Source organism: Cetorhinus maximus, unplaced genomic scaffold (genome assembly GCF_964194155.1).
Source record: "Cetorhinus maximus unplaced genomic scaffold, sCetMax3.hap1.1 HAP1_SCAFFOLD_2284, whole genome shotgun sequence".
Classification (NCBI taxonomy): domain Eukaryota; kingdom Metazoa; phylum Chordata; class Chondrichthyes; order Lamniformes; family Cetorhinidae; genus Cetorhinus; species Cetorhinus maximus.
This window is the reverse complement of record NW_027598223.1, coordinates 1-24,929: the sequence shown is the minus strand read 5'-3', so window position 1 is coordinate 24,929 and position 24,929 is coordinate 1. Positions and strand designations below refer to the sequence as shown.

General features: G+C 43.7%; 1 protein-coding gene across 1 annotated transcript in view; it reads right to left on the bottom strand.

Moving 5' to 3' along the window:
• Window positions 1-24,159, bottom strand: part of LOC144677182 (PHD finger-like domain-containing protein 5A) — a 34,683-nt gene extending 10,524 nt beyond the window's left edge. The window contains exons 1-2 of the mRNA XM_078537372.1: window positions 24,061-24,159; window positions 13,349-13,372 (exon numbers count right to left, since the gene is read on the bottom strand). Of these exons, the coding sequence (XP_078393498.1) occupies window positions 13,349-13,372; window positions 24,061-24,112 (76 nt within the window). The 5' untranslated portion in view covers window positions 24,113-24,159. The remainder of the gene's footprint in view (window positions 1-13,348; window positions 13,373-24,060) is intronic.
• Window positions 24,160-24,929: the final 770 nt, after the last annotated feature.

The window sequence follows — 24,929 nt, the reverse complement described above, 5'->3', positions numbered from 1 at the left end:
ATTTAAATATTCCTTATTCACACAAACATCCTTCTGGCACTCTCAACTGCAGTCAACCTACTGTGATTAGTGTCGCAAATTAATAACTCTCCTGCTCCATATTCGGCATTTAGCAATCCAGAAAACATCCTAGGGAGGCTTCAGGCTTTTCTTGCAATGTTTTGAGACTGACTGTGCCTCTGCCACTGTCTTTTCTCACAACAAGAAAATTGAGATTATTGTAAATCATGCTTCTATACTCTCTGGAATTGTGACTGGAAACATCAACTCAGTAACTAGGGAAGTTATTTACTAGCAAGCCTTATGAAATTTAAAAGGCTGCTAATATTAGTACGTTTGTCCCACCCACACTAGCAATGGGAACGCAACAGTTTTAATAACAAGAGGGAGATGGTGGCATAGTGGTAATGTCATTGGACTGGTAATCCAGAGGCCTGGGCTAATGCTTTGAAGACAACGGTTCAAATCCCACCATGGCAGCTGGTGGAACTTAAATTAAGTTAATAATCTATAGTGTCTATATATTCTACAGATCCATACAATCTAACAATCTATAATCTCAGTAATGGTGATGATGAAACCATTGTCGATTGTCATAAAAACCCAACTGGTTCACTCATGTCCTTCAGGGAAGGAAATCTGCCATTCTCACCCAGTCTGGCCTATGTGACTCCAGACCCACAGCAATGTGGTTGACTCTTAACTGCCCTCTGAATTGGCCCAGCAAGCCACTGAGTTCAAGGGCAATTAGGGATGGGCAACAGATGCTGGCCTTGCCAGCATCCCATGAAAGAATTAAAACAAAATGAACAGGAATGGAGGAAACATTTAGCAGATCAGTCAGCATTTATGGAGAAAACAGATGAGTTAATGTTTCAGTGTTCATTAGTGCCAAGGGTCTAACATCCAAAAACGTTAACTCATCTGCTTACTCCACAAATGCTAACTGACCTGCTGAGTATTTCCAGCCTTTTCTGTCTGAGAGGTTTGCAACATCTACAGCTTTTAAAAGGTTTTTGTTTAGGTTGATTCTAACAGTCAAACTTTAAACTCAGATTTTTCAATTTTAAACAATTTCAATAAAATGTTGGCGGACGTTCAATCCCCCATCCGGAGTACATTCTGAATCCTTGCCACCCTCAGTGCTTCCTCCAAGTGGTGCTCAACATGGACGAGCACTGATTCATCAGCTGAGGGGGAGGGTGGTATGTGGTAATCAGCAGGAGGTTTCCATGTCCATGGAAACAGTTTACTCTCTTTCAATAACTCCAACCCATTCAGGCAAGTCCAAAATGAGTCCTAGGTAGCAGCTGACTTTCCTTAAACTTACTTCTTTCTCTTAAATTCCAAAAGTGCAATTCTAAAACAGTTTTGTTTCCTACGGTTCAAAGAATGATAACAGCACAGGGGGCCATTTGGTCCATTATGTCTGGTCTTAGCTCTTTGACAGAGCTATCTAATTAACCCTACTCTTTCCCTGTAACATTTTCAAAATGTACAGCCAATTCATCTTTGCTAATTACTATTGAAGCTGCTTCCACCAGCATTTCAGGCACTGCGTTCCAGATTGTAACAGCTTGCTACCAATTCAAATCAAACCAAACACTGGTTAAGTCAAGATTTAATCCACCAACTCTTAATATTTCTCAGGATCTTCACACCAACAGAACTCTTCGCGACTTACATTCATTCTTTCCTCTCCAATCTCAGCTTTTCAAACCCAGTCTCCAACTCCCTTAATCACTACTTGTACTTCATATACTCTACAACCTTGTTTTAAGGGCCTTGGTCCTCCATTTAAATTTTAAAAAAATCTATCATTCTCAGTACAGCATGCAAGCTGGGTGTGACTCACATCTGTGGAATCAGAATCAGCTCATCAGGTTTATATTCCAGTCTCTAACCTGCCTGACTGGGCCACTAGTTACTGGGCTTCTGCCTCAGGCTGTTTACAAGCTGCAAATATGTAAGAGCTGGCATGAGAAAAGAATAGAAAGGACTCATATTTACAAAGCATACTTTATCTTTGGGATGTCCTGAATTTCTTCACAGCTAATGAATAGTCAATGCTATGTAGGCAAACGGAGTCTATTTCCATTCAGCAAGATCCTATTTCCATTCAGCAAGATCCTGTAAATGGCAATGAAATAAAATGACCAGCTAATGTATTTTAATTGTGTTGCGTGAGGGATGAACATTGGGCAGAATAATGAGAACTCTCTATTTCTCTTTCAGTAGTGGCATGGGATATTTTATGTTGGCCCAAAAGTGCAGATGGGACCTTGGTTTAACATATCTTAATGACAGCACCTCTGACAACATAGCACTCTCTCAATGTTGCACTGAAGAGTCAGCCTTGATTATGCATGAAAGTTCTGCATTGGGGCCTGAACCCACAACTTTCCAACTCAAAAGCCACCAATGAACATGGAGCAGGAGGATGCAGGTTTGTGCTGGTAACTAGCTGTCTAAATGGTGAAATCCCAGTCTCAATTGTGTTACCAGGATAACACTGCCTGCAGGATGGAGATACTGAGATCAGGTTAGGCTCAAACACTTGAGGTCTTGGAGTAGATCAATTCCTCATCTCCTTTTCCAGAGAATAAAGGGAAAGTTGATTATAAACAGATTAACAGAGGTTAAACATTGTGCTAATAGTTTCTCAATGTTTTTTTAAATCAGCCAGACAGTGTTTTGGAAAACTTTCTTCGAATTAAAAAAAGATCAAACATTAGCCCCTTCTCCGAAAGAGGAGTGGAATTTTCCATTTCTGCATTCCAAGGATTTCCACAGACTTTCTTTCCATCACCATTATTGCTATACAAACATAATACTTAAGAATTCACAGCTCATCCTGCCTGCTTGCTTTTTCAAATGAAAAACGAAGAGCCAATTCTTTTGAAGTGACGTTTCCCCAATCCTGGACTATTTTAAATGAATGTTAACTCCAAGATCAGATAACCTTGCACAAGCCCTTGTTGGAATGCTGTGCTAGCAAAGTGGTCTGCTCCAGAGGTATCAACCTGCATTTTCTTCTAGTCATGAGAGTCATGAAACTTGCTCTCTTAACAGTTTTTGTCTTTACATTTTTACCTGCCTCATCCCTCACCTCCTTCAGATATTCAGGCATTTTCCACCCATGACTCTTTCATTTCTTCCTTTGTTGACACTTATGGTCTCACACTAAGATCACTTCTCCCACTTGACTATCTCCTGTTATCACAAACACTTTATATTTGCATTTCTTTGCACTTGCGTAAGGGTGCATGTACCTGCGCGTTATGAACATATGCTTTTTCCATTTTTTCTGTTCACTTATTAATTGTTGTGCATCTACTATATCCGCTAATATTGATGAAGAGTCCACAATGCATATGTTAGCAGCATCTACAGAAAGAACAGATGACTGCTTGCAGCAGCTCCAGTCTTTTGTTTCTTTCCTTACATATTTTTTCCCCTCTGCCCCTCTCACATTAGTGCATCCTTGGATGTGTTGTTTTTTGGATGGGAGGTTAAGTCCCGTCTGCCTGTTCAGGGGAAAGCAAAAGATCAAACAGCACTGTTCGAAGAGAGGTACGGAAAGTTTCCTAGAGTCCTGGCCAACATTCTTCCTTCAACCAGAACAAATCAAATCATCATTCATCTCATTTTGTTTGTGGGACCTAGCTATGTGTTAAGTGGCTGCTTATCTTTATCAACATAACAGTTCAAAAAGCAATGAATTGCCTGTGAAGCCTTCTGGGATGTTCTGAAACCATGAAAAGCACAACCAAAGTGAACTTCTTTCCTTTCTTCAACATACTGTGCCCTGGAAGGACCAACATCTGACGTGTATCTGCCAGTTTTAATTTCCATATACTTTATTTTAGTAAATTGTGCTTTCAGAAATCCACTACACATGCATTCTGAAAATCCACAAGATGCCTGGAGAAATTTATAACCAATGCTTCTCTCTTCAATGCACTATTAGCATTTAACAAGGAACCAGAGAAATAGTTGACTCTACCCTGGACCTGCACGATTCAAATTTCACAGAAGCAGCTAATATGACATGCACCTGTTGTTCTTGTATTGGAATTACATGCAAGCAAGGGACTCCACCCCAGTAGTTACTACTACAGTACTTTGCCCCTCCATTTTGGAAGTAATTTTCATCTTGATTTGCCTTCATTTGCCCCAACAAAAAGTGCCTGTGAAACAGATGACATGACAGGTGTGCAAAGGGTCACAATTTGACCTCAAATTTTACCCTATCCTGTATATTTGTCTCTGCTGTGAGCCATTACCAACAGAGAAAGCTGCAATCCAACACTGATCAGAAGGTTGCAGCAGACCGTTCTGCCTCATTTACCAGGGATTGCTGCATTGAAGGCGAATCTACAACATTGCCTACTCGTATGTGAAAACACTTGGGATTGTAGAGCTGTTTTCCCTACACTAGAGAGCGTGGGATAATAGTTAGCCGCTGTTTGTGAAATGAAAAATAAAAATAGTCATTGACAAATATAGTGCATGGGGAAAGATTGAGAGGGATAACAGAGAAAAGAAGAATGGGGTGTGGTGGTGCAGTCTACAAAAATGAAAATAACCTTGAGCTTGACAGGCAGAAAGCTATATCTGCATCAGTAGTTTGAGGGGTCAGGGGTTGTGTGAGATGGGAGAGGAGCCAATGGCTGATAGAAGATAAAAGGGATGTGGAGGAAATGGTACAGTCTGATCTAACTAAGGTCAGCTCTTTGCTTTTACATCTAAAAGCAAAAAAGCCTGTCTGTATCCTCTGCCTGTGAGACCATCTTTATAGCCTGGATTCCCATGGCACAGATACCCTCTCCCCAGTGCCAGGCAGACTGTGTGCCAGCCAATGCCAATGCTTATTTCTAAAAGGAACATTTACTCAGGGATGGACTCAATCCCCACAGATTTATGCTACAAACGGTGGAATGCAGCCCAGTTTTTCCACAAAGTCAGCCTGAGCTTCAATCGCATCTGTAGAGAAAAATGGTAATCTATCTGGCTGTGGTACAGGAAGCAGTGAATTGAGCTCTATGTAGTAATTAGATGACGGAACTTGGAAAAATAAGAACATTGCTAGCTTGAATGAAGTTTTGTTTTCGTTCGCTAAACTCTAGCGACTTGTGATACATCGCACAAAAAAAAACTTTTTTGGTCCAATTTTCAGTATGTTTGTCTCCCTCTCTGGTCTGCACAATAAAGAATCTGAAACATTCACTCACCATCAAATACAGAGGAGTTGAAGCAGGTTACTAGCCTATTTCTTCAGGCAATGGGGGAAAGGAAGGACAAACTTGCATTTATACTGTGCTCTTCATGACATCCCAAAGCACTTTGCAGCCAATAAATTACTTTTAAAATGAAGTGACTATTGTAATATAGGCAAACAATTTGTATACAGTAAGGTCCAAAAAAACAGCAATAACATAGACCAGAATAATGGAGATTTTCTTTAAGTGCTATTGGTTTAGGCACAAACGTAAGCCAGAAGAACTCTCCTGCACTTCTTTAAATGGAACTTTTACGTCTATCCGGGAAGATAAACAGGACCTCGGTTTAATGTTTCATCTGAAAGATGGCACTCCCAACAGTTCAGCAATGAAATGTCAGCCTAGCTCAAGAGTGGTTGCAGACCCAATAAGCATGACATTCTAAAGTTGGTATAAAGAAACGTCTTGGTTACCACTGATCATCCGTACTAAAGCACTCTATAGATGGTTAATGCAGACCAGGAATGTTCCAAGCAATGCTTCTTGAAAGCTACCTGGAATGTGTAGCGCAGGCCACTTGCAAGTTCTCCACTTTAAATTTTTTCTTTTTTTTTAAGTGGATGCACACACATGGTATCTTAAAGGTATCATGGATTTAAGCGAACAAACCACACACAATGAAAAAATTTAGAGGGGCCATTGGTTCCAAGCTTGAACCAGTGTTGAGTAAAGTTGAGGTTGTGGGATTGGCGTTAAAACTGGGATCAATGCTGAGATGAGGAAAGAAAACAGGAAAAAAGAAAGAGAGCCCTGGCACAAACTCTTAAATCATGAACTCAAGACAGGATTGCATTCCACTAAAATGCCTTCCACAGGCTACCAATACTCATCTAGGCTCACACTTTGAAGAACAGGTGCATCATTATGTCAATGGAGAGAATTTGCCATGCCCCTAGCCAAACTGTTCCAGTACAGCTACAACACTAGCAACTACCCAGATGTGGAAAATTGCCCAGGTATGTACTGTACGCAAAAAAAGCAGACAAATCCAACCCAGCCAATTACCACCCCGTCAGTGTACTCTCGATCATCAGCAAGATGATGGATGGACTCATTAACAGTGCTATCAAGGGACACTTGCTTCGCATTGACCAGCTCACTGACACTCAGTTTGTGTTCTGCCAGGGCCACTCAGCTTCTGACCTCATTACAGGCTTTATTCAAATATGGACAAAAGAACTGAACTCCTGAGGTGAGGTGAGAGTGACTGCCCTTGACATCAAGGCCACATTTGACCGAGTGTGGCATCAAGGAGCCGAAGAAAAACTGAAGTCAATGGGAATCAGGGGGAAAACTCTCCACTGGTTGGAGTCATACCGAGCACAAAGGAAGATGGTTGTGATTGTTGGAGGTCAATCATTTCAGTTCCAGGACATCACTGCAGGAGTTCCTCAGGGTAGTGTCCTTGGCCCAACCATTTTCACTGCTTCAATGACCTTCCTTCCATCATAAGGTCAGAAGTGGGGGTGTTTGCTGATGATTGCACAATGTTACTTTCATGCGAGGGGGAAGGAAACGTCTCACCAAATAACAGCATCTCTGATCGTGCTGCACTTCCTCAGTAACAGGGTTCAAATTACACAGGGGTGGTGGGCAAATTCACCCTCGACATGTCACAAGTAGCCTGCAAGAAAACAAAAACGGGGGCGGAAAATCCAAGAAACATTGTACGGGGGCCGGGGCAGAGGGGAGGCAACCTTACTTTATATTATGGCTCTTCCAAGGTCTGGGGCTGAACAATTGCAGGCACAGGTATTTTGTTGAGAGCGGAAAAGCATGCAGAGTTTGCTTGGAGGAGCAGCAAGTATGGGAGAGAGAATCTGTGAGGAGCTGCTCCTCCAATCACAGATCTTTCCCATGTTGGTGCTCCAGCTCCTCCAATCACAGGTTCCCTCCCTCCCGCAGCGAGTGCAGGAGTGGGGGAGCCTGTGATTGGAGGAGCAGCATGGCAAAGACAGGAGAATTCAAAGCAAAAAAAAAACATTTCCCCTGAGAGAGAGAGAGAAAAAACAATTCTCTTCAGAGCAGAGCCTCTGAATCAATGGATAGTTGACACTTTTTTCCTTCCTATGAAATTTCTTTCTTTAAATCCTTTTAGGGTGGTCTGTTTTTTCAATTGAGGGGGGAGGGGACAGTTTATAGCAGTTGCATGCATGGAGGGGAGTCTTTCTTTAATTATTTATAAATAAACAGTTTCCTCCTCAACCCCAGTTATAACAACGCTCCCACTTCCATATAAAAGAAAAAGAAATAGAAATGAAGAGAATCGGGATCTCAGATTCACCAGAGAATCCAGGGGAGAAAGGGAGGCCAAGATGGCCGCAGGTAAGTGCAGGTAAAGCAGCTCCAACCATATGAGAGAGTGAGAAACACCTAAGAAGGAGGGGAGCATTGGGGGTGGAGCGGGGTGGTGCAGTACTGCACTGAAATGCCAGCTTTTCATTTTGATCAGTTCAGGTCTTGAAGTGGGACTTGAACTCTCAACTTTATGACTCGGAGACAAGAGTCCTACCCACCAAGTCACAGCTGATATCCAAAAGATGACCAAAAGCTTGGTGAAAGGTGTAGGTTTTAAGGAGCATCGTAAAGGAGAGAGGGGTTCAGAGGTTGAGGAAGGGAGTTCCAGAGCTTAGGGCCAAGACAGCTGATGATATCCACTTGTAAAAAATTGCGGTACAATTAATTATAGAATTTGTCCTTTCAAACCTAGGCTGTATTTTTGAACTGGGGTGAGGTACTGGTGCTTATCAGTCAGTCACTAGTGGTGACAGCAATTGAATGAAAATTGCTACACAAGAACAAGTTTGGTTTTTTCTACAGCTTATTGGTACGATTTTAAATATCTGATATAAATTTGTGTCTGTGTAAACCGGCCATGCTGTCAGTAAGTACACCCTTCTCCATGTGGAAGGGCTGCAGCACCACAACAGGCAGGAGTGTGTCATCACACAGAATTATCACCACAATAATAGAAATACAAAATCATAGAATGGTTACAGCACAGGAGATGGTCATTTGGTCTGTTGTGTCTATGCCAGCTTTCTGTCAGAGCAATTTAGTTAAGGCCAGTCGACTGCCCTTCCCTGTGACCCCGCAATACTTTTTGTATCTTCGGGTGCTTTTCCCTTTGAAAGCCACAGCGGAGTCAAATGGGATAATGCGTGGCTAATAGTTGGCTTGACTAGTATACTGAATAAATTCAATTACAATACTGTAACTATATTTAATTACAGTGACAGCAGTAGTAGAACGCTAACTCCAAATCTCAATCCACTGAACCAGGGTGGTGCACTGATAAGTGGGCAGGAAGGAATGGGTTGGGTTAGGCTATACCCCTCTGTGGTCATGCCAGCTGTCAGGATTCAGGTGTGCACAAGTCACTTCATCAATGTACCAGAGGACATGCCACTACCTATGGGACAATACTTGGCTACCAGTATTGCTCTAGCTGCCAATTCCCAGAGGAACCAGAGTCATTCTCACTCAAAGTAAAACAGGAACCGAGAGAATTAAACAAACATGCAAGAGGTAGCAGTCTTTTTTTTTTAGTCAAATGCAATGCAGGATTAGGTCAAAGAAGATTTGCACTTATACAGCACAACCACACATTTCTCAGAAACTTTTCATGTACCACTGTGAATTACTTTGAAGTCCAATCACTCTTACATAGATTAACTCGTTATTAAACCTAATGTGCACTGTTGATTGATGGAATTTGGCTATCATGCCATGGCAGCACCCTGCTCATTCACAAATCATGTAGTAAAATCTTCAACATTCAGCTAAATAACTGGAACAGGCTGGATACATGGGAATAAATTATTTGGTCTAGTCCTGGAATGAGAATCTGACTCAGAGGCAAGACTGTTCCTAACCTCTTGTCTACCCCAGTTCATAAGAGCAAGGAGTGAGTCAACCCGTCCTTCAAGCCTGCTCCACCATTCATCTGAACATCAAACTCCACTCTCCCATATTCCTCGATATCCTATCAATCTTGTCCTAGGCCCAGCCGTCTCCAGCTGCTTCATCAATAACCTTCCCTCCATTATAAGGTCAGAAGTGGGTGATTGCACAATGTTTAGCACCAGCTGTGATTCTTCAGATACTGAAGCAGCCCGTACCCACATGCAGCAAGACCTGGACAATATCCAAGCTTGGGCTGATAAGCAGCAAGTAATACTTGTATCACACAAGTGCCAGGCAATGACCATCTCCAACAGGAGAGAATTGAACCACCTCTCCTTGGCATTCAATGACATTACCATCGCTGAATCCCCCACTACCAACATCTTGGGATTTACCAGCAACCAGAGACTAAACTGGACCAGCCATATAAATACTGTGGCTACAAGAGCAGGTCAGAGGCTGGGAATTTTGCAGCGTGTGACTCACCTCCTGACTCCCCAAAGCCTGTCCACCATCTACAAGGCAGGAGTGTGATGGAATACTCTCCACTTGCCTGGATGAGTGCAGCTCCAACAACACTTAAGAAGCTCAACACCATCCAGGAAAAAGCAGCCCCCATGACTGGTACCCCACCTTCAACATCCACTCCCTTCTCCACTGACACACAGTGGCAGCAGTGTGTACCATCTACAAGATGCATTGCAGCAGCTCACCAAAGGATTCTTTGTCAGCACCTTCCAAACCCATGACCTCCACCAACTAGAAGAATAAGGGCAGGTGATGCATGGGAACACCATCACCTGGAACTTCCCCTCCAAGTCACTCACCATCCTGAAGTGGAAATATATCGCTGTTCCTTCACTGTCACTGGGTCAAAATCCTGGAACTCCCTCCCTAACAACACCGTGGGTGTGCCTACGTCACATGGACTGCAGCGGTTCTAGAAGGCAGCTCACCACCACCTTCTCGAGGACAATTAGGAATGGGCAATAAATGCCAGTGACAACCACATCCCATGAACAATTAAAAACAACTCCCAGTCTTGAACGCTCCAATTGACCCAGCATCCACAGCACTTTGGGGTAGGAAATTCCAGATTTCTACTGACCTCTGAAAGAAAAGTGCTTCTCGATTTCTGTCCTAAATGGCCCAGCTCCAATTTCAAGGTTACATCCCTTCATCCTCGATTTCCCCATCAGAAGAAATAGAAAAAAAACTATCAACCCTACTGAATTCTTTTAAATGCTTAAACACCTCAACTGTCTAAACTCAAGCGAATACAAGCCAAGCTCATACAACCTGTCCTCATAATTTAATCCTCTTAGCTCCATATTATTCTGGTGAATTGGTGTACCATCTTAAACGCCACTGAGTCCTTCCTGAGGTGCCATGCCCAAAGCTGAATGCAGTACGCCAGATAGGGTCTGACCAAGGTTCTAAACAACTGAAGTGTAACTTCCTCCCCATTGCGATCCAGCCCCTTGAGATAGAGGCCACATTCCATTAGCCTTCTGAATCACATGTGGTACCTGCCTACGTGTGTTAAGTGACATGTACTTGGACTCCCAAAATCACCATTTGGAAAATATTCTACATTATATTTCCAAGGTTCATGGTAGATAACCTCTTACTTGCCCACATTAAACTTCATCTGCCATAGCTTTTCCCATTTACTGACTCGATATCCTGCTACAACTTCCTGTCCCTCCTAGCAACTAACTAGCAGTGTAATTCTATCTAATTAAATGACATAGCCCAAACTCAAAAAAAAGTGGCAGATAGATCAACCAGGTTTGAAAGGAGTCAATACTGAAGTCCCAAGACACTGCTAAAACATATCATGAAAAATGACAAGTAAGGATGCTACTCCAGACAGGTGGTAAATAAGTAAACTTCATGCTGTGCAACTTTGAGTTGAAACATTAACTGTGCAGTCCATTGTAATTTTTATCTTGAAAGAACAATGTGACTTCACAAATACTTAAAAAATTAATGCCAGGATTCTGTACAGCCAAAGCTGTAACTCACCATGGGAGGGGGAAAAAAAAGAGGTTGAGCAGAGTCAGCTCTTTGCAGCTACAACTAAAATGCCATGTGTACATTATCCAACAAATGTAATTAACACTATAAATAAAGAACTATTGCAATAAATAATCTTTGTCGGCCTTCACTCGAGCGCAGAGGTGAAGAAGCTATCAGATTGGGGGTGCTTACATTTTTTGAAGGGTTTTTGATAGACAATTCAGGAAAATCTATTTCCATTGGTTTGAGAGTTGGTATTAAGGAATACATTTAAAATCATCTAGAAGAATCAATATATTTATTAAAAATAATTTAATGGAAGTTCCAAGATGCTTTAGCAGAAAAGAAAAAGGGAATAAGCGTTGAGCAATATGAGGAATTGCTGGCTGACGTAGCTGAAAGCACAATTAAGCAGGTAGGTTTTGACAAAGTTTTTGAAGATGGTGAAAAATGAAGTACTGGAGAGGGGTATAGGATAGGAGAGCTGGGCCGAATGGTTGAGAGGAAGGAGGGTCATGGGGGATGTACAGCAGACCAGAGATGGAGGAGCACACACGTGAACTGATGTGGTTTCTTGGAGGTCCTGTCACTGATTGTGTTTGAGGTCACCAGAGTGCGCCAAATTCCTAGGCCAAAGCCAATCACTTAGTACCTCTTACTGATTTGATTCTCTGGTCATCTGCTCGCGTTCCCTATTTTCTTGTACTTCCTATCACCCCCTCCCTACATAATGAGAGAGTCAACACAAACAGAAATGGAGGCTGCAACACCAAAATAATTGGACAAGAGGAGAAACACTTCCAGGAAGAGGGCCATTACCACAATGACTTATTTCTACCTCATCAAAAGGAGGATTCAAAGATCAGCTACAGCAGAGCAATGGGAGGAGAGAGAGAAAATAAATAGTCACCAAAGAAAAGAAGCTTGATGTCAACATGTAGAAGAGTCAAATGGATGGTGAGCAAAAGGACGATAGGTGAGCAGGGCTCAGGTGTAGAATAGGGTAGGGGCACTAAAGCTCTGGATTAATTGGAATTTGTAACTCAAGAAGCTAGTAAGCAGAGTACTGGAAAAAGGAAGAGAGTTTCATCCAGCAATATAGGAGTGAGGGAAAAGATCACAACTGACACAGGTTGTATTCTGGAGGTAGTTACAGTAATGGATCTCTTTCTGTAACCATTTCTTTGCTGCCTTCCCACTTCCCAATTGCCGTCTCCATCTTTCTTTATGTCAACTCTCTCTCACTATACTGGCAGGGACTGGAAAAGGAACCTAAGCATATAGGGAACAGGAACAGAAAAATCAAATCATTACAAAGTAGCTGGCTTTGAGTTAGGAAAATTGGGCAATGCAGCGGCCTTAAACACAAGAACCCCAAGTCAATGACAGGATCACAGAACGAAACACAAGGCTACAGCTGGCGAGGGGCAACAGGGTTATGGATGTACAGTGTCGGCTCCTTGCCAAAAAAAAAACATAAGGCAGCAATGACAAAGGGTGGTCCAGCTTGGAGATTGAAACGGTGGGACACCGAGAACTGTCGCAATGTTCAAAGGCTTTCTGTCTTTTATTTTTGAAAGCTGGAACTCTTGTGTGACAAGGGAGGGTTTGAGAGATAATTAAATACACTATGTATTTGAGAGCTTCTAAGTGTTTCTTCGATTGTAAAATTTGAGCCATTCATTAAAAAGCAACACATCAGCACATTTCATTCCCTCAGGACATGTTGGAAATCTTCCCACACCCCACAGACTTTTGACACATTCAAAATGAACATTGTACATATTTTTATACAGGGATATGGACCTATAATGAGACTTCATTAGGCTGTTTCCTTCTGCAGTAAAATCGCACATTTTAAAACAGGCTGAACTGTTACAGCTCAAGAGTTGGGTCACCAATGGCTGTCATAAACTTTCCAGCAGGTTTATGCCAGATCAAGGACCTTGAACACGAAGCTGTGCCTCGTGCTTTAATCAGCACTTTGTCCTCTATTGTAGTTTGAGAAACACTCATTAAAACCGTAAAGATCAAGTGACCCAGTTGCCAACTCTTCCAATTAGGAGAAAATGTGCAGAAAAGAAACAGGCTGCAAAAAGAGATGGTTACAAAAATAATCAAGACACAAAAATACTTACATTTCTCACACAATCGCCCAATAGCTGCAAAATAAAAAAAAAGAACAGAAGTCAGATTAGGATTGACATTTTGCAATATAATCGTATTCTTTTTTTGGCAAGAGAGAAGTGATGTTAGCATCAGAGACATTTTCTAAAGGGCACAAGTTCAGCCAGGCAACCGAGGGTGCTTGGGAGGAATGAAGAAAGGGAACCGTTTCCACTCAGCACTTACTTACAGCAATACAAATAGTCAACGGTTGAAATTTTCCTCTGGATGGGGAGTCCTATTTGCATTTTGTCTCTCTTAAAATCAGAGATTTACAGATAGCACAGGATGTGTGATGAACTTTGGCGAACTAGGTGTCATTCCCAACTGCAAAACTAAATGGAACCAAGAGGGAAAGAACAAAACTAAAGGTTCAGGCAAAGCGATCCATCTGGGATTGCCCTTCCAACATCCCAGTGGCTAGATCAGAATAGTACTGATGATAATGGCGGTTAGGGAAAGCAAAGGAATTGGAATTTGAGTTTCAGCAACAAGCTCAAATGGAATAGGGTGGGGTGGGAGCGAGGGTTTGGAATCAGGCCACCGGCTCAGCTTTCAGCAAAAACAGCAGTCACCTCAGGTTCCTTAACCTTGTCCTATAAGTTACAGCCTGAAAAATTTGCAACTCAGTCTGAGTATAGCCTAATACATTTGCCTCAATAATTCTGCAGCTCATCACCTGGTCATCATAACCACACAGGTGTCTGCATTCTGCAGCTACAGAATATAGACACAGCAGTTGTACTCTCAGCTCCCTGCAGACAATCCCAGTTTGTTCTAGGCAACTGTTTCAAGTAGATTGTATACCAGTGGTAAGGCAGCGTTTTATTAGACTATAGCACTGTATTCAGTATTGGGCTCCATGCTAAATGGGGCCCCGAGAAGCAAAAGTGCAGATTGAGCAGGCTGCTGCCTGGCGTACAAAATACAAAGAAAGACTATAAAACAGGCGTTGACTTAATTTGAATGGAGGAGATTGACGAGTAATTTTAAATGCCTCTATCAAATTATGATGGGCTCAGAAAGTGGAAACAGAACAGTTTCCACTAATTAAATCTCTCCATGATCTTGCCCCTCCATTACCTCCTCCAGCTCTATAATTCCCAGAACTCTTTCTTCCTCTGACTCTCACCTCTTTCATACACCCCCTCCAAAGTTGGCAGTTGCGTTTTCAGGTGTCTTATGACTTGAATTCTGGAACTCTATCCCTGAAAATCTCAGTCATTCTGCAAAACACTATTTAAAACCCAGCTCTTCCACCAAGCTATTAGTTACTCTTATTATCTTTGGTTTTGCATGCATTTTCGATGGGTTATGCCTCGGATAGCTTTCCGCATTAAATGCAGTTTATAAAAGGCAAGTTCTTGTTAGTGTTGATTTAGGGGGTTTAGAGGAAGGGGACATATAAGATTAAATGTCAGAGATTCAAGATACAGAACAGGAGAAACTACAAAACCAATGGGTTGTGAGGCTGTAGAATCCTGTCTGGGTCAATGATTGAAGCAGCAACCATGACTTTGCCAACATTTAAGAATGACTTAGATACGTGTTTGAAGGAAAGTAGACTAAATTCATTTGGGAACAAACTGGCACAGAAGATGAAAATTATTGCTCACAGGGAAAGGCATTAGTGGGGAGTTCTTCACTTTCCAGAAAGAAAGAGTGAGAGAAACCCAAGGAAGAATGCATGTCCATTTGCTCCTTTCTATATAGTTTTATACTTAGTGTTGCAAATGGTACACCAGGACAATCTGTCAATGCCACTATGCTCTCCATGGGAACCCAGAAGAACAAATTCAAGGTACGTCACATCCCAAGAACATTGTGAAGGCAGCAATGAATCAACCAATCATGGAATGCAGCACAGAGGAGGCTATTCAGCCCATCATGCCTGTGTCGGCTCAGCTAATCAGTCCCACTCCCGTGCTTCTTCCCATAGGAAAAATTTTTTCCCTACAAGTATTTATCAAATTTCCTTTGAATTTGTTTACCTCCTTGCAGCAAGATTGATCACTCCTATGAAAATGCCTTGGCCAAGGAATGGGCTTTGGTACTCAAGCAACCAGCATTAATGTACAGTCTACATTATTACCGAATAGTCTTTCAAAAAGGAAAATCCCCATTTCTGATCATGTCAAAACAAAAAGGGGTCCACGATGCAGTCACTTGTGCCCAAACCCCAAGAAGCCTGTGGTCTATTTCCACTTCTATTTCTTATTCACTGGTTTGTCCTGTTTAGCTCTCATTGCTGTTCTTAGCATTGCTGCATTGGTGAAGAAAATCTAAATCAGAACACAGAGATCTGTTAGCATCAACGATTGTCACCTCTACAAATTAATGGGAACAATGGCCCAGATTTTTCTGCAGCGGCGAGATCAGTGGTGTTCTCTGTAAATTGAGCTGGCTGGCATGCTGGTGATAAGCTCCTCCATATTCTCTTGCAATCTAATTAAAATATGCTGCACCGAAGGAGCAGGAGTGGCAAGGACATATATGTTTGGCAGCTTACTGAGAATAAAAGGGTGCCAATGTAAAATCTTAAGACTGGCAATTAGGTGAACCCGAGTTATGGCTCACATCAAAAATGCTGCTTCCACCAGTTAAATCTCAGTGGAAATAGCTGTTCAGATCCTGTTTAGACAATGCTGTTAAAATGTCAGGAATCTGACTACAGGGTTTCCAAGGGTGTGTCGCTCCTGTCTTCCAGCTTCAGACAGGCCCATATTTAAGTTTTTAATTGTTTGCATGATTAATCAGCTATAACCATGTCACTGCCAGGCCACAAGAGCCATTATTTATAAGTCTGAATGGCAGTGGTGAGAAAACAGGTGGTAATTCAGCAAAATTGCAGTCACCATTGTTTCAAGTGGGGATGGGGTCAGAGATCTGAAAATTTGCCTCATATTGTTCTCAGCACAGAGCACCACAAGTGATAACATTCTTTCTTTTACATTAGCTGAGGTTCTCGATGATAGCCTCACTCCACCATTACCATCAAACCAGGGGACCAACCCTGGTTCAATGAGTGTAGGACAGCATGCCAGGAATACCTGGAAATGACAGAGCTAAGTAATCCTACAACCAATGAATCAGATCAAAGCCCTGCAGTCACAGTCATGAATGGTGTTGTTAAATAAACAACTGACAGGACAAGGTGGTGGCTCAATGGGCCTCCTCATCCTGAATGATAGCAGAGCCTAGCAGGTCAGTACAAAAGTCAAAGCTGAAGCATTTGCAACCATCTTAAGCCAGGACTGCCAAGTGGATGATCCATCTCAACCTCCTGAGGTTGCCAGCAGAGGTGCCATTCTTCAGCCAATTTGATTCACTCCATGCGATACCAAGAAGCAGCTGAAGGCATTCGATACAGCAAAGACTATGGGCCCTGATAAAATCCCAGTTGTACTATTGGAGACCTGTACTCTAGAACTAACTGCGCCTCTAAGTAGGCTGTTCCAGTACAGCTACAACATTGGCAACTACCCAGCAAAATGGAAAATTGCCCACGTATGTCCCGTCAACAAAAAGTAGGTACAAGCCCAACCCGGCCAATTACCGCCCCATCAGTCTATTCTTGATCATCGGCAAAAGTGACGGAGGGTGTTACCGACAGTGCTATCAAGCTCACTGGTGCTCAGTTTGGGTTCTGCCAGGGCCACTCAGCATTACAGCCTTGGTCCAAACATGGACAAAGAGCCAAACTCGAGTGTGGTGAGAGTGACTGCCCTTCACATCAAGGCAGCACTTGACTAAGTACAGCATCAAGGAGTCCGAGTAAAATTGAAGTCACTGGGAATCGGGGAAAGCTCTCTACTGGCTGAAGTTATACGTAGCACAAAGGATGATGGCTGTGGCTGTCGGAGTTCAATTATCTTGGGTATCACAGTATCTTTGTGGTGTAGAAGGAAGCCATTCGGCCCAGCAAGTCTGCACTGGATCTCTGGAAGAGCATTCCACTTAGTCCCACTCTGTTTCCTTGCATATTCTCTTTTCAGGTAGCAATCCAATTCTTTTTTGATTCCTCAATCTAACCTGCCCCCATCACCCTTTCAGGAAGTTTGTTCCAGACTCCAACCATCCTCTGGGTGAAAATATTTCCCCTCACATCACATATACTCCTTTTGCCAATTATCTAGGTCTGGGACATTGCTGCAGGGTAGTGTCCTAGGCCCAACCATCTTCAGCTGCTTCATCAATAACCTTTCCTCCTCCCTCCATCATAAGGCCAGAAGATGAGAATGTTTCACTGTGCACAGTCCCATTCACAACTCCTCAGACAATGAGGAGTTCTACTGGCTTCAATTTTGCGAGGGCTCTTTGACGCCACACTGTCAAATGCTGCCACTCTCACCCCACCTCTGGAATTCCACTCTTTTGTCCATATTTGGGCCAAGGCTGTAATGATGTCAAGAGCTGAGTTTGTGCCAGCATGCAGCAAGACCTGGACAACATTCAGGCTTGGGCTGGTAAGTCTTTTTCTCCCCAAATTCTTTCATGATGTAGGGCATCAGTGGCTAGGCCAGCATTTATTGCCCATCCCTAATTGCCCTTGAGAACCACTGCAATCCCTGTGGTGTAGGTGCACCGACAGTGCTGTTAGGGAGGGAGTTCCAGGATTTTAACCAGTGACGGTGAAGGAACGGTGATATAGTTCCAAGTCAGGATGGGGAATGGTTTGGAGGGGAACTTGCAGGTGGTGGTGTTCCCATGTATCTGCTGCCCTTATTCATCTAGGTGGTAGAGGTCACAGGTTTGAAATGTGCTGTGGAAGGCGGCTTGGCGATTTGTTGCAGTGCCTCTTGTAGATGGTACACACGGCTGCCACTGTGCGTCAGGAATGGAGGGAGTGGATGCTGAAATCGGTGGATGGGTGAAAATCAATTGGGCTGCTTTATCCTGGGTGGTGTTGAGCTTCTCGAGTGTTGTTGGAGCTGCACTCATCCAGGCAAGTGGAGAGTATTCCATCACACTCCTGGCTTGTGCCTTGCAGATGGTGGACAGGCTTTGGGGAAATCAGGGGGTGAGCCACTCTCCACAAAATTCCCAGTCTCTGACCTGCTGTTGTAGCCACATGGCTGGTACATCTAACAAGTAGCAAGTAACAATCATGCCTCAAGTGCCAACTGATGACCATCTTCAAGAAGAAAATCTAACCACCTCCATGTGATGTTCAATGACATTACCATCACTGAATTCCTCTAATATTAACATTCAAGGGGTTGCCAATGACCAGAAAATGAACTGGGCCAACCATATAAATACAATGGCTACAAAAGCAGGTCAGAGGTTGGGTATTCTGTGATGAGTAGCTCACCTCTTGTCTCCCCAGAGACTTTCTACCATCTACAAGGTACAAATCAGGAGTGTGATGGAACAGTCTCCACTTGTCTGGATGGGGCAAACTCAAGAAGCTTGTCACCTTCCAGTGCAAAACAGTCTTCTTGATTGCATCTCATCCACCACCTTAAACATAAACTGCAATCACCAATGATGCACAGTGGCAGTAGTGTATATATAATTTACAAGATGTACTGCAGCAGCTTGCCAAGGCTCCTTAGACAGCACCTTCCAAACCCAATGACCTCTATCACCTAGAAGAACAAGGGCAGCAGGTGCATGGAAATACTGCCACCTGCAAGTTCCCCTCCAGGTCACACACCATCCTGACTTGGAACTATTATCACTTTTCTTTCACTGTTGCTGGGTCAAAATCCTGGAACTCCCTCCCTAACAGCACTGTGGGTGTAACTACACCACATGGACTGCAGAATTGAAACCTTCTCAAAGGTAATTAGGGATGGGCAAAATAAACAAAATTGAGATTTGAATGGCAAAAGTTCCCAGGAAAATCTAAGACAATGATTTGAACTTGATTTGTAGCTTCTGAAGCTCCACAATGTGAATGTATAAGGCCAAAGTCAAACTTCAGACATCCTGGAATTAGGAAGTGAGAGAGCAAAGGATCCCAATTCCCAATACCGATGTACTCAAAACATCAACTTCTGTTATTTTTTTAAGAGTTATAAATAAAATACTGAAGGTTACGGCAAAAAGACACCCACCTTCCATTTAGATGTTGATCAGCACTTCCAACATTAGTTTGCTTTCAGATTTAGGATTTTTCTTTCATGTTCCACAAATCAAACATGTTTGTAACATTTTCTCCCCTCCATATGGTTTTAGTCACTGCTCTAACTGGTGCACCAGGACAATCTATCAAAGCCACTGTCCTCTCCACATAACCCAGAAGTACCCGATCAAGGTACTTTGCATCCCAAGAAAAACGCGAAGATGGTGATGATGATGCAGCAAAGGAGGCCTCTCAGACCATCAAACGTGTGCGGGCTCTTTGAAGGAGATATCCAATTAGTCCCAGCTCCCTGCTGTCTCTGGTTCTTTTCACTTATTACTTATGCCCTCTAGTTATCAACCCTTCTGCTACTGGAAATAGTTACTCATTTACTATCAAAATTGCTCACTATTTTGGACACCTCTATTAATTCTCCTCTTAATCTTTTCTGCTCTAAGGAGAACAACCCCAGCTTCTCCAGATAACTCAAGTCCCTTGCTCCTGGTGCCAATCTTTTTTTTGCATGCTCTCCAAGGCCTTGATATCCTTGCTGAAGCGTGGTACCCAGAGCTCAATGCAATACTCCAGCGGAGGCTTAAACATTTTACATCACTTCCTTGCTTCTGTACTCTCTGCCTTAATTAATAAAGTCAAGGCTCCCACATGCTTTTTTAAATAACTTCATGAAATTGGTCCCGTCACCAAAGATTTGTGTACATGCACCCCCAGGTATTTCTGTTCCTGCACCCTGTTTAAATTGGACCATTTAGTTTACATTGCCTCTCCTCAGTCCTCCAACCAAAATGTAGCATTTCACAGAGTGAAATTTCATCTGCCGTGTGTCTGCCAATTTCACTAGTCTATGTCTTCCTAAAGTCTGTTACTATCTTCCTCTCTGTTTACAACATTCCCAAGCTTTGTGTCATCTACAAACTTTGAAATTATGCCCTCTGTTACCAAGTTCAGGTCATTGATATTTATTGAAAAGAGCAGTTGTTCCATTACTGACCCCTGGAGGACACCACTGTAAACTTCCCACCAGACTGCAAACCCACCATTCACCACTACTCGCTACTTTCTGTCCCATTGCCAATTTCATATTCATGGGAACATAGGAAATAGGAGTAGGTCATTCAGCCCCTCAAGCCCACTCCGCCATTCAATTAGATCATGACGATCTTCTACTTTAACCCCATTTTCTTGCACTATCCCTGTATCCCTTGATGTCTTTCATATCTAGAAATTAATTGATCTGAGTCTTGAACATACTCAATGACTGAGCCTCCACAGCCCTCTGGGATAGAGAATTTCAAAGATTCACTACCCACTGACTGAAGAAATTCCTCCTCATTTTAGTTCTAAACAGCCCACCTCTTATTCTGTGACTGGTGTCCCCTGATTCTGGACTCACCAGCCAGGGGAAACATCCTTCCCGCATCTACTCTGAAGCATACAAAATTCTTACAGACCTCAACAATAAGATCACCTCTCATTCTTCTAAACTCCAGAGAACACAGGCCCAGTCTCCTCAACCTCTCCTTATAAGACAATCCCACCCATTCCAGGGATCAGCCTGGTGAACCTTTGTTGCACTCCCTCCATGGCAACTATATCATGAGGTAAGGAGATCAAAACTGTATACAATACAGGTGCAGTCTTACCAAGGTTCTATACAACTGCTGCAAGACTTATTTACTCCTGTACTCAAATCCTCTTGCAATAACACTGCTACTGAGCCTATAATCCCATGGGCTTTAATACTAACAAAGGTGTAGTCCAAAAGTGACTAAAGGCTCAGAGGTTGATCTTGACCCACAGAAGTTGTGGGTTATTATTCATTTACTGGTATATTTGATATTGTACATAACATAACATAAGAACATTAACAATAGGAACAGGGGTAGGCCATTCAACCCACCCCCCCGCCTGCTCTGCTGTTCAATTTGTTCATAGTCAAGCTGCATTTCATTTTCCAGCCACATCCAAACAGTTACCTAACAAAAGTCTCAGCCTGGAAAGCCCCAATTGTCCTGGCACCCATAGCTTTACAGGGGAGAGAGTTCCAGATTCCGACTTAGCGTCATCTGCAAATTTGTATACACAACTCTCTACTCTTTCATCCAAGTCATTAACAAATACAATGATAAGTTACGGTCCAAGAACAGATCACAGGGAATCATGGATCACATTGTCACATGGAATTATAGTATGATGCAGCACAAAAGGCATCCATTCAGCCCATTGTTCCTGCATTGCTTCTTTGAAAGAGCAAGCTAATTAGTTCACTCTCCTGCTCTTTCCCCAGAGCCCAGCAAAATTTCAAGTATTTATCCAATTTCCTTTTCATAGTTACTATTCAATCTGTTTCCACCACCCTTTCAGCAGTGATGGCTGGAACATGGCAATTTGCTGTATAAACTCCTGACTTATCACCTCTTGTTATTTTACCACTTAACCTTAAATTCATAGTAAATTTCATCTGCACCCTCAATGAGGCCTTCCTAAAGCATGCTGCCCAGAAATGGCCATAATACTCCAGCTGGGGATGAAGCTGAACGAGTGTTTTATAAAAGGTTTCGCACAACTTCCTTACTCTTGGTCTCTATTTATAAATCCAAGTATCCCATTTCCCTTTTCAACCTGCCTACCTGCTTTAAAGGCTTGTGTACATACAGCTCTCTCTGATCCCTACTCTCTATCTCCTACCTCCCAACCAATTTTCAAACACTCCCGGTGTAGCTTTCATAGAGTCATAAAGGTCTACAGAAAAAGGCCCTTTGGCCCATTGAGTCTGCGCCGGCCAAACAAGTACCTAACTATTCTAATAGTTCTTTCCAGAGTTGTTTTTCTCTAAGCAACTGAGCAATCAATAACAGCCCAGTTCACAGTTTGGCCGCTTTTGAGAAAACACCAAGCACTTTGGCGTCTCTCCTAAGTTATTCACACAGGTCTGCAGGTTTTAAACTTTTTTAAGCATGAAATGACATTCACTCAATTCAAGATAGCTTTGAAAGATTATAACCAAAATATAGATACATATACAAAAGTCATAGGTATCTACATTAATAAACAAAAAATCTTATAGGTACATCCACTTCCTGTTAACTTTATAGATAGGATGTAGATAGAATGTAGACAGGGTGCTTCCTGTGGCTGGTGAGTCTAGAACCAGGGGACATAATCTCAGAATAAGGGGTAAGCCATGTAAGACCAAGAAGAGCTGCAATTTCTTCTTTCAGAGGATGGTGAATCTTTGGAATTCTCTACTCTAGTGGGCTGTGTAAACTCAATCATTGATCATGTTCAAGACTGAAATTAATAGATTTCTGGAGACCAATAAGGGATAGCGCAAGAAATTGGTGTTGAGATGGATGATCAACCATGATCTAATTGAATGGAGGAACAGGGTCGACAGGCAGATTGGCCTACTCCAGTTCCTACATTCCTAGAGCATCCACTGGATACAGTAAAGGAGGCCATTCGGCCCATCATGCTTGGGTCCTCAGTAGAGCTATGCATTTAGTCACACTTCTGCTCTTTCCCATAATGTGATCGATATTTTCCCCTCAACTATTTATGCAATTTCCTTTTGAACTTTGTTATTAAACCTTTTCAGATTGTACTCTGTAGCTCACAACACTCTCTGTGTAAAAAAGGGGATGGGGGGGGGGAGTGAGGGGGAGGAGTGAGGGGGGAGGAGTGAGGGGGGGAGGAGTGAGGGGGGAGGAGTGAGGGGGGAGGAGTGAGGGGGGAGGAGTGAGGGGGGAGGAGTGAGGGGGGAGGAGTGAGGGGGGAGGAGTGAGGGGGGAGGAGTGAGGGGGGAGGAGTGAGGGGGGGAGGAGTGAGGGGGGAGGAGTGAGGGGGGAGGAGTGAGGGGGGAGGAGTGAGGGGGGAGGAGTGAGGGGGGAGGAGTGAGGGGGGAGGAGTGAGGGGGGAGGAGTGAGGGGGGAGGAGTGAGGGGGGAGGAGTGAGGGGGGAGGAGTGAGGGGGGAGGAGTGAGGGGGGAGGAGTGAGGGGGGAGGAGTGAGGGGGGGAGGAGTGAGGGGGGAGGAGTGAGGGGGGAGGAGTGAGGGGGGAGGAGTGAGGGGAGGAGTGAGGGGGGAGGAGTGAGGGGGGAGGAGTGAGGGGGGAGGAGTGAGGGGGGAGGAGTGAGGGGGGAGGAGTGAGGGGGAGGAGTGAGGGGGGAGGAGTGAGGGGGGAGGAGTGAGGGGGGAGGAGTGAGGGGGGAGGAGTGAGGGGGGAGGAGTGAGGGGGGAGGAGTGAGGGGGGAGGAGTGAGGGGGGAGGAGTGAGGGGGGAGGGTGAGGGGGGAGGGTGAGGGGGAGGAGTGAGGGGGAGGAGTGGAGTGGAGGGTGGGGGGGGAGTGGGGGAGGAGTGAGGGGGAGTGGGGGAGTGGAGGAGGAGGAGTGAGGGGGGAGGAGTGAGTTGGGGAGGAGAGAGAGGGGGGAGTGGAGGTGGTGGGAGGGGGGAGTGGAGGGGGAGTGAGGGGGCCAGAGCGCGTGTCGATGGGTATTCAGGACCTGCCGGTTATTTCTTGCACCGGAAAGAAGTTCTATTGCTAACACCGGGTGTACAGATGTATATTCTCACTGGCTCTCCAGCTCAAGGGCCTTACCCACTCCGGCCTGCTTCCTGCAGAAGATCAGGTCTGGATGATGCTTCGCCATCACTCAGTCGAACCGCCACCCCGCAGCTACCCGAAAGCACTTCCGCCCGACCTTTGACCCCCCATGCTCATCTAACAGGCGAAAAGAAACAGACTCAAGGCAGGTAGCAAGGAAACAATATTTCGTTCTATTTAAATCAATCACCTGCACAAATAAAAATACAAGCGTGAAGTTTTATCATATGATAGGGAAACCAGCTGTCAGTCGTCACTTCCGATAGAAGGACCTATATGGTTAAAATATAAAGAAAACATAATTTCACAGTATTAAATTCAAAAGATGATTAATATTAATGATTTATTGTTGATTAAAAAATTTTCATTCAGAAAATATATTTGTTCATGTTTATGTGAGGAAAAAAAGCAGCGATTGTAATCAATGTTTGTAACTCAGCGGTGAGGACCTTGGAGCCTATTTAATGGCGGCTCTGTGACGGCATCTCTATGCGGCATCTTTGTCAGTGAACAAAATGGCGGCGCGCGTCCTGTCTGTCCGTGGGCTCCAGGTAAAAGAGCGCGGCCCAATGTGGCCATTCCATCCAAAGCGGGGCTGACCCCTTTACAAAAAAAAATAAGTCTCAGGCCTGGGGGTGGGGAGGGAGAGGACAAGCCGCGGTCTCTAGCTGTACTTTTTAAAAAAAAATAACCTCAAGCCGCCGGTCCCTGCTGCTCGATCCCCATGGCAACCGGCTTATTGGCCGGGAACACCCCGCTTGGGATTTGGGGCAAAGGAGGGAACAAAATATTTCAAGTTCGGTGCAAAGAATAAAAAGGGCTCGAGCGGCTTGGTGGTATCTAAGGGCACCGTTCTGCCCTGG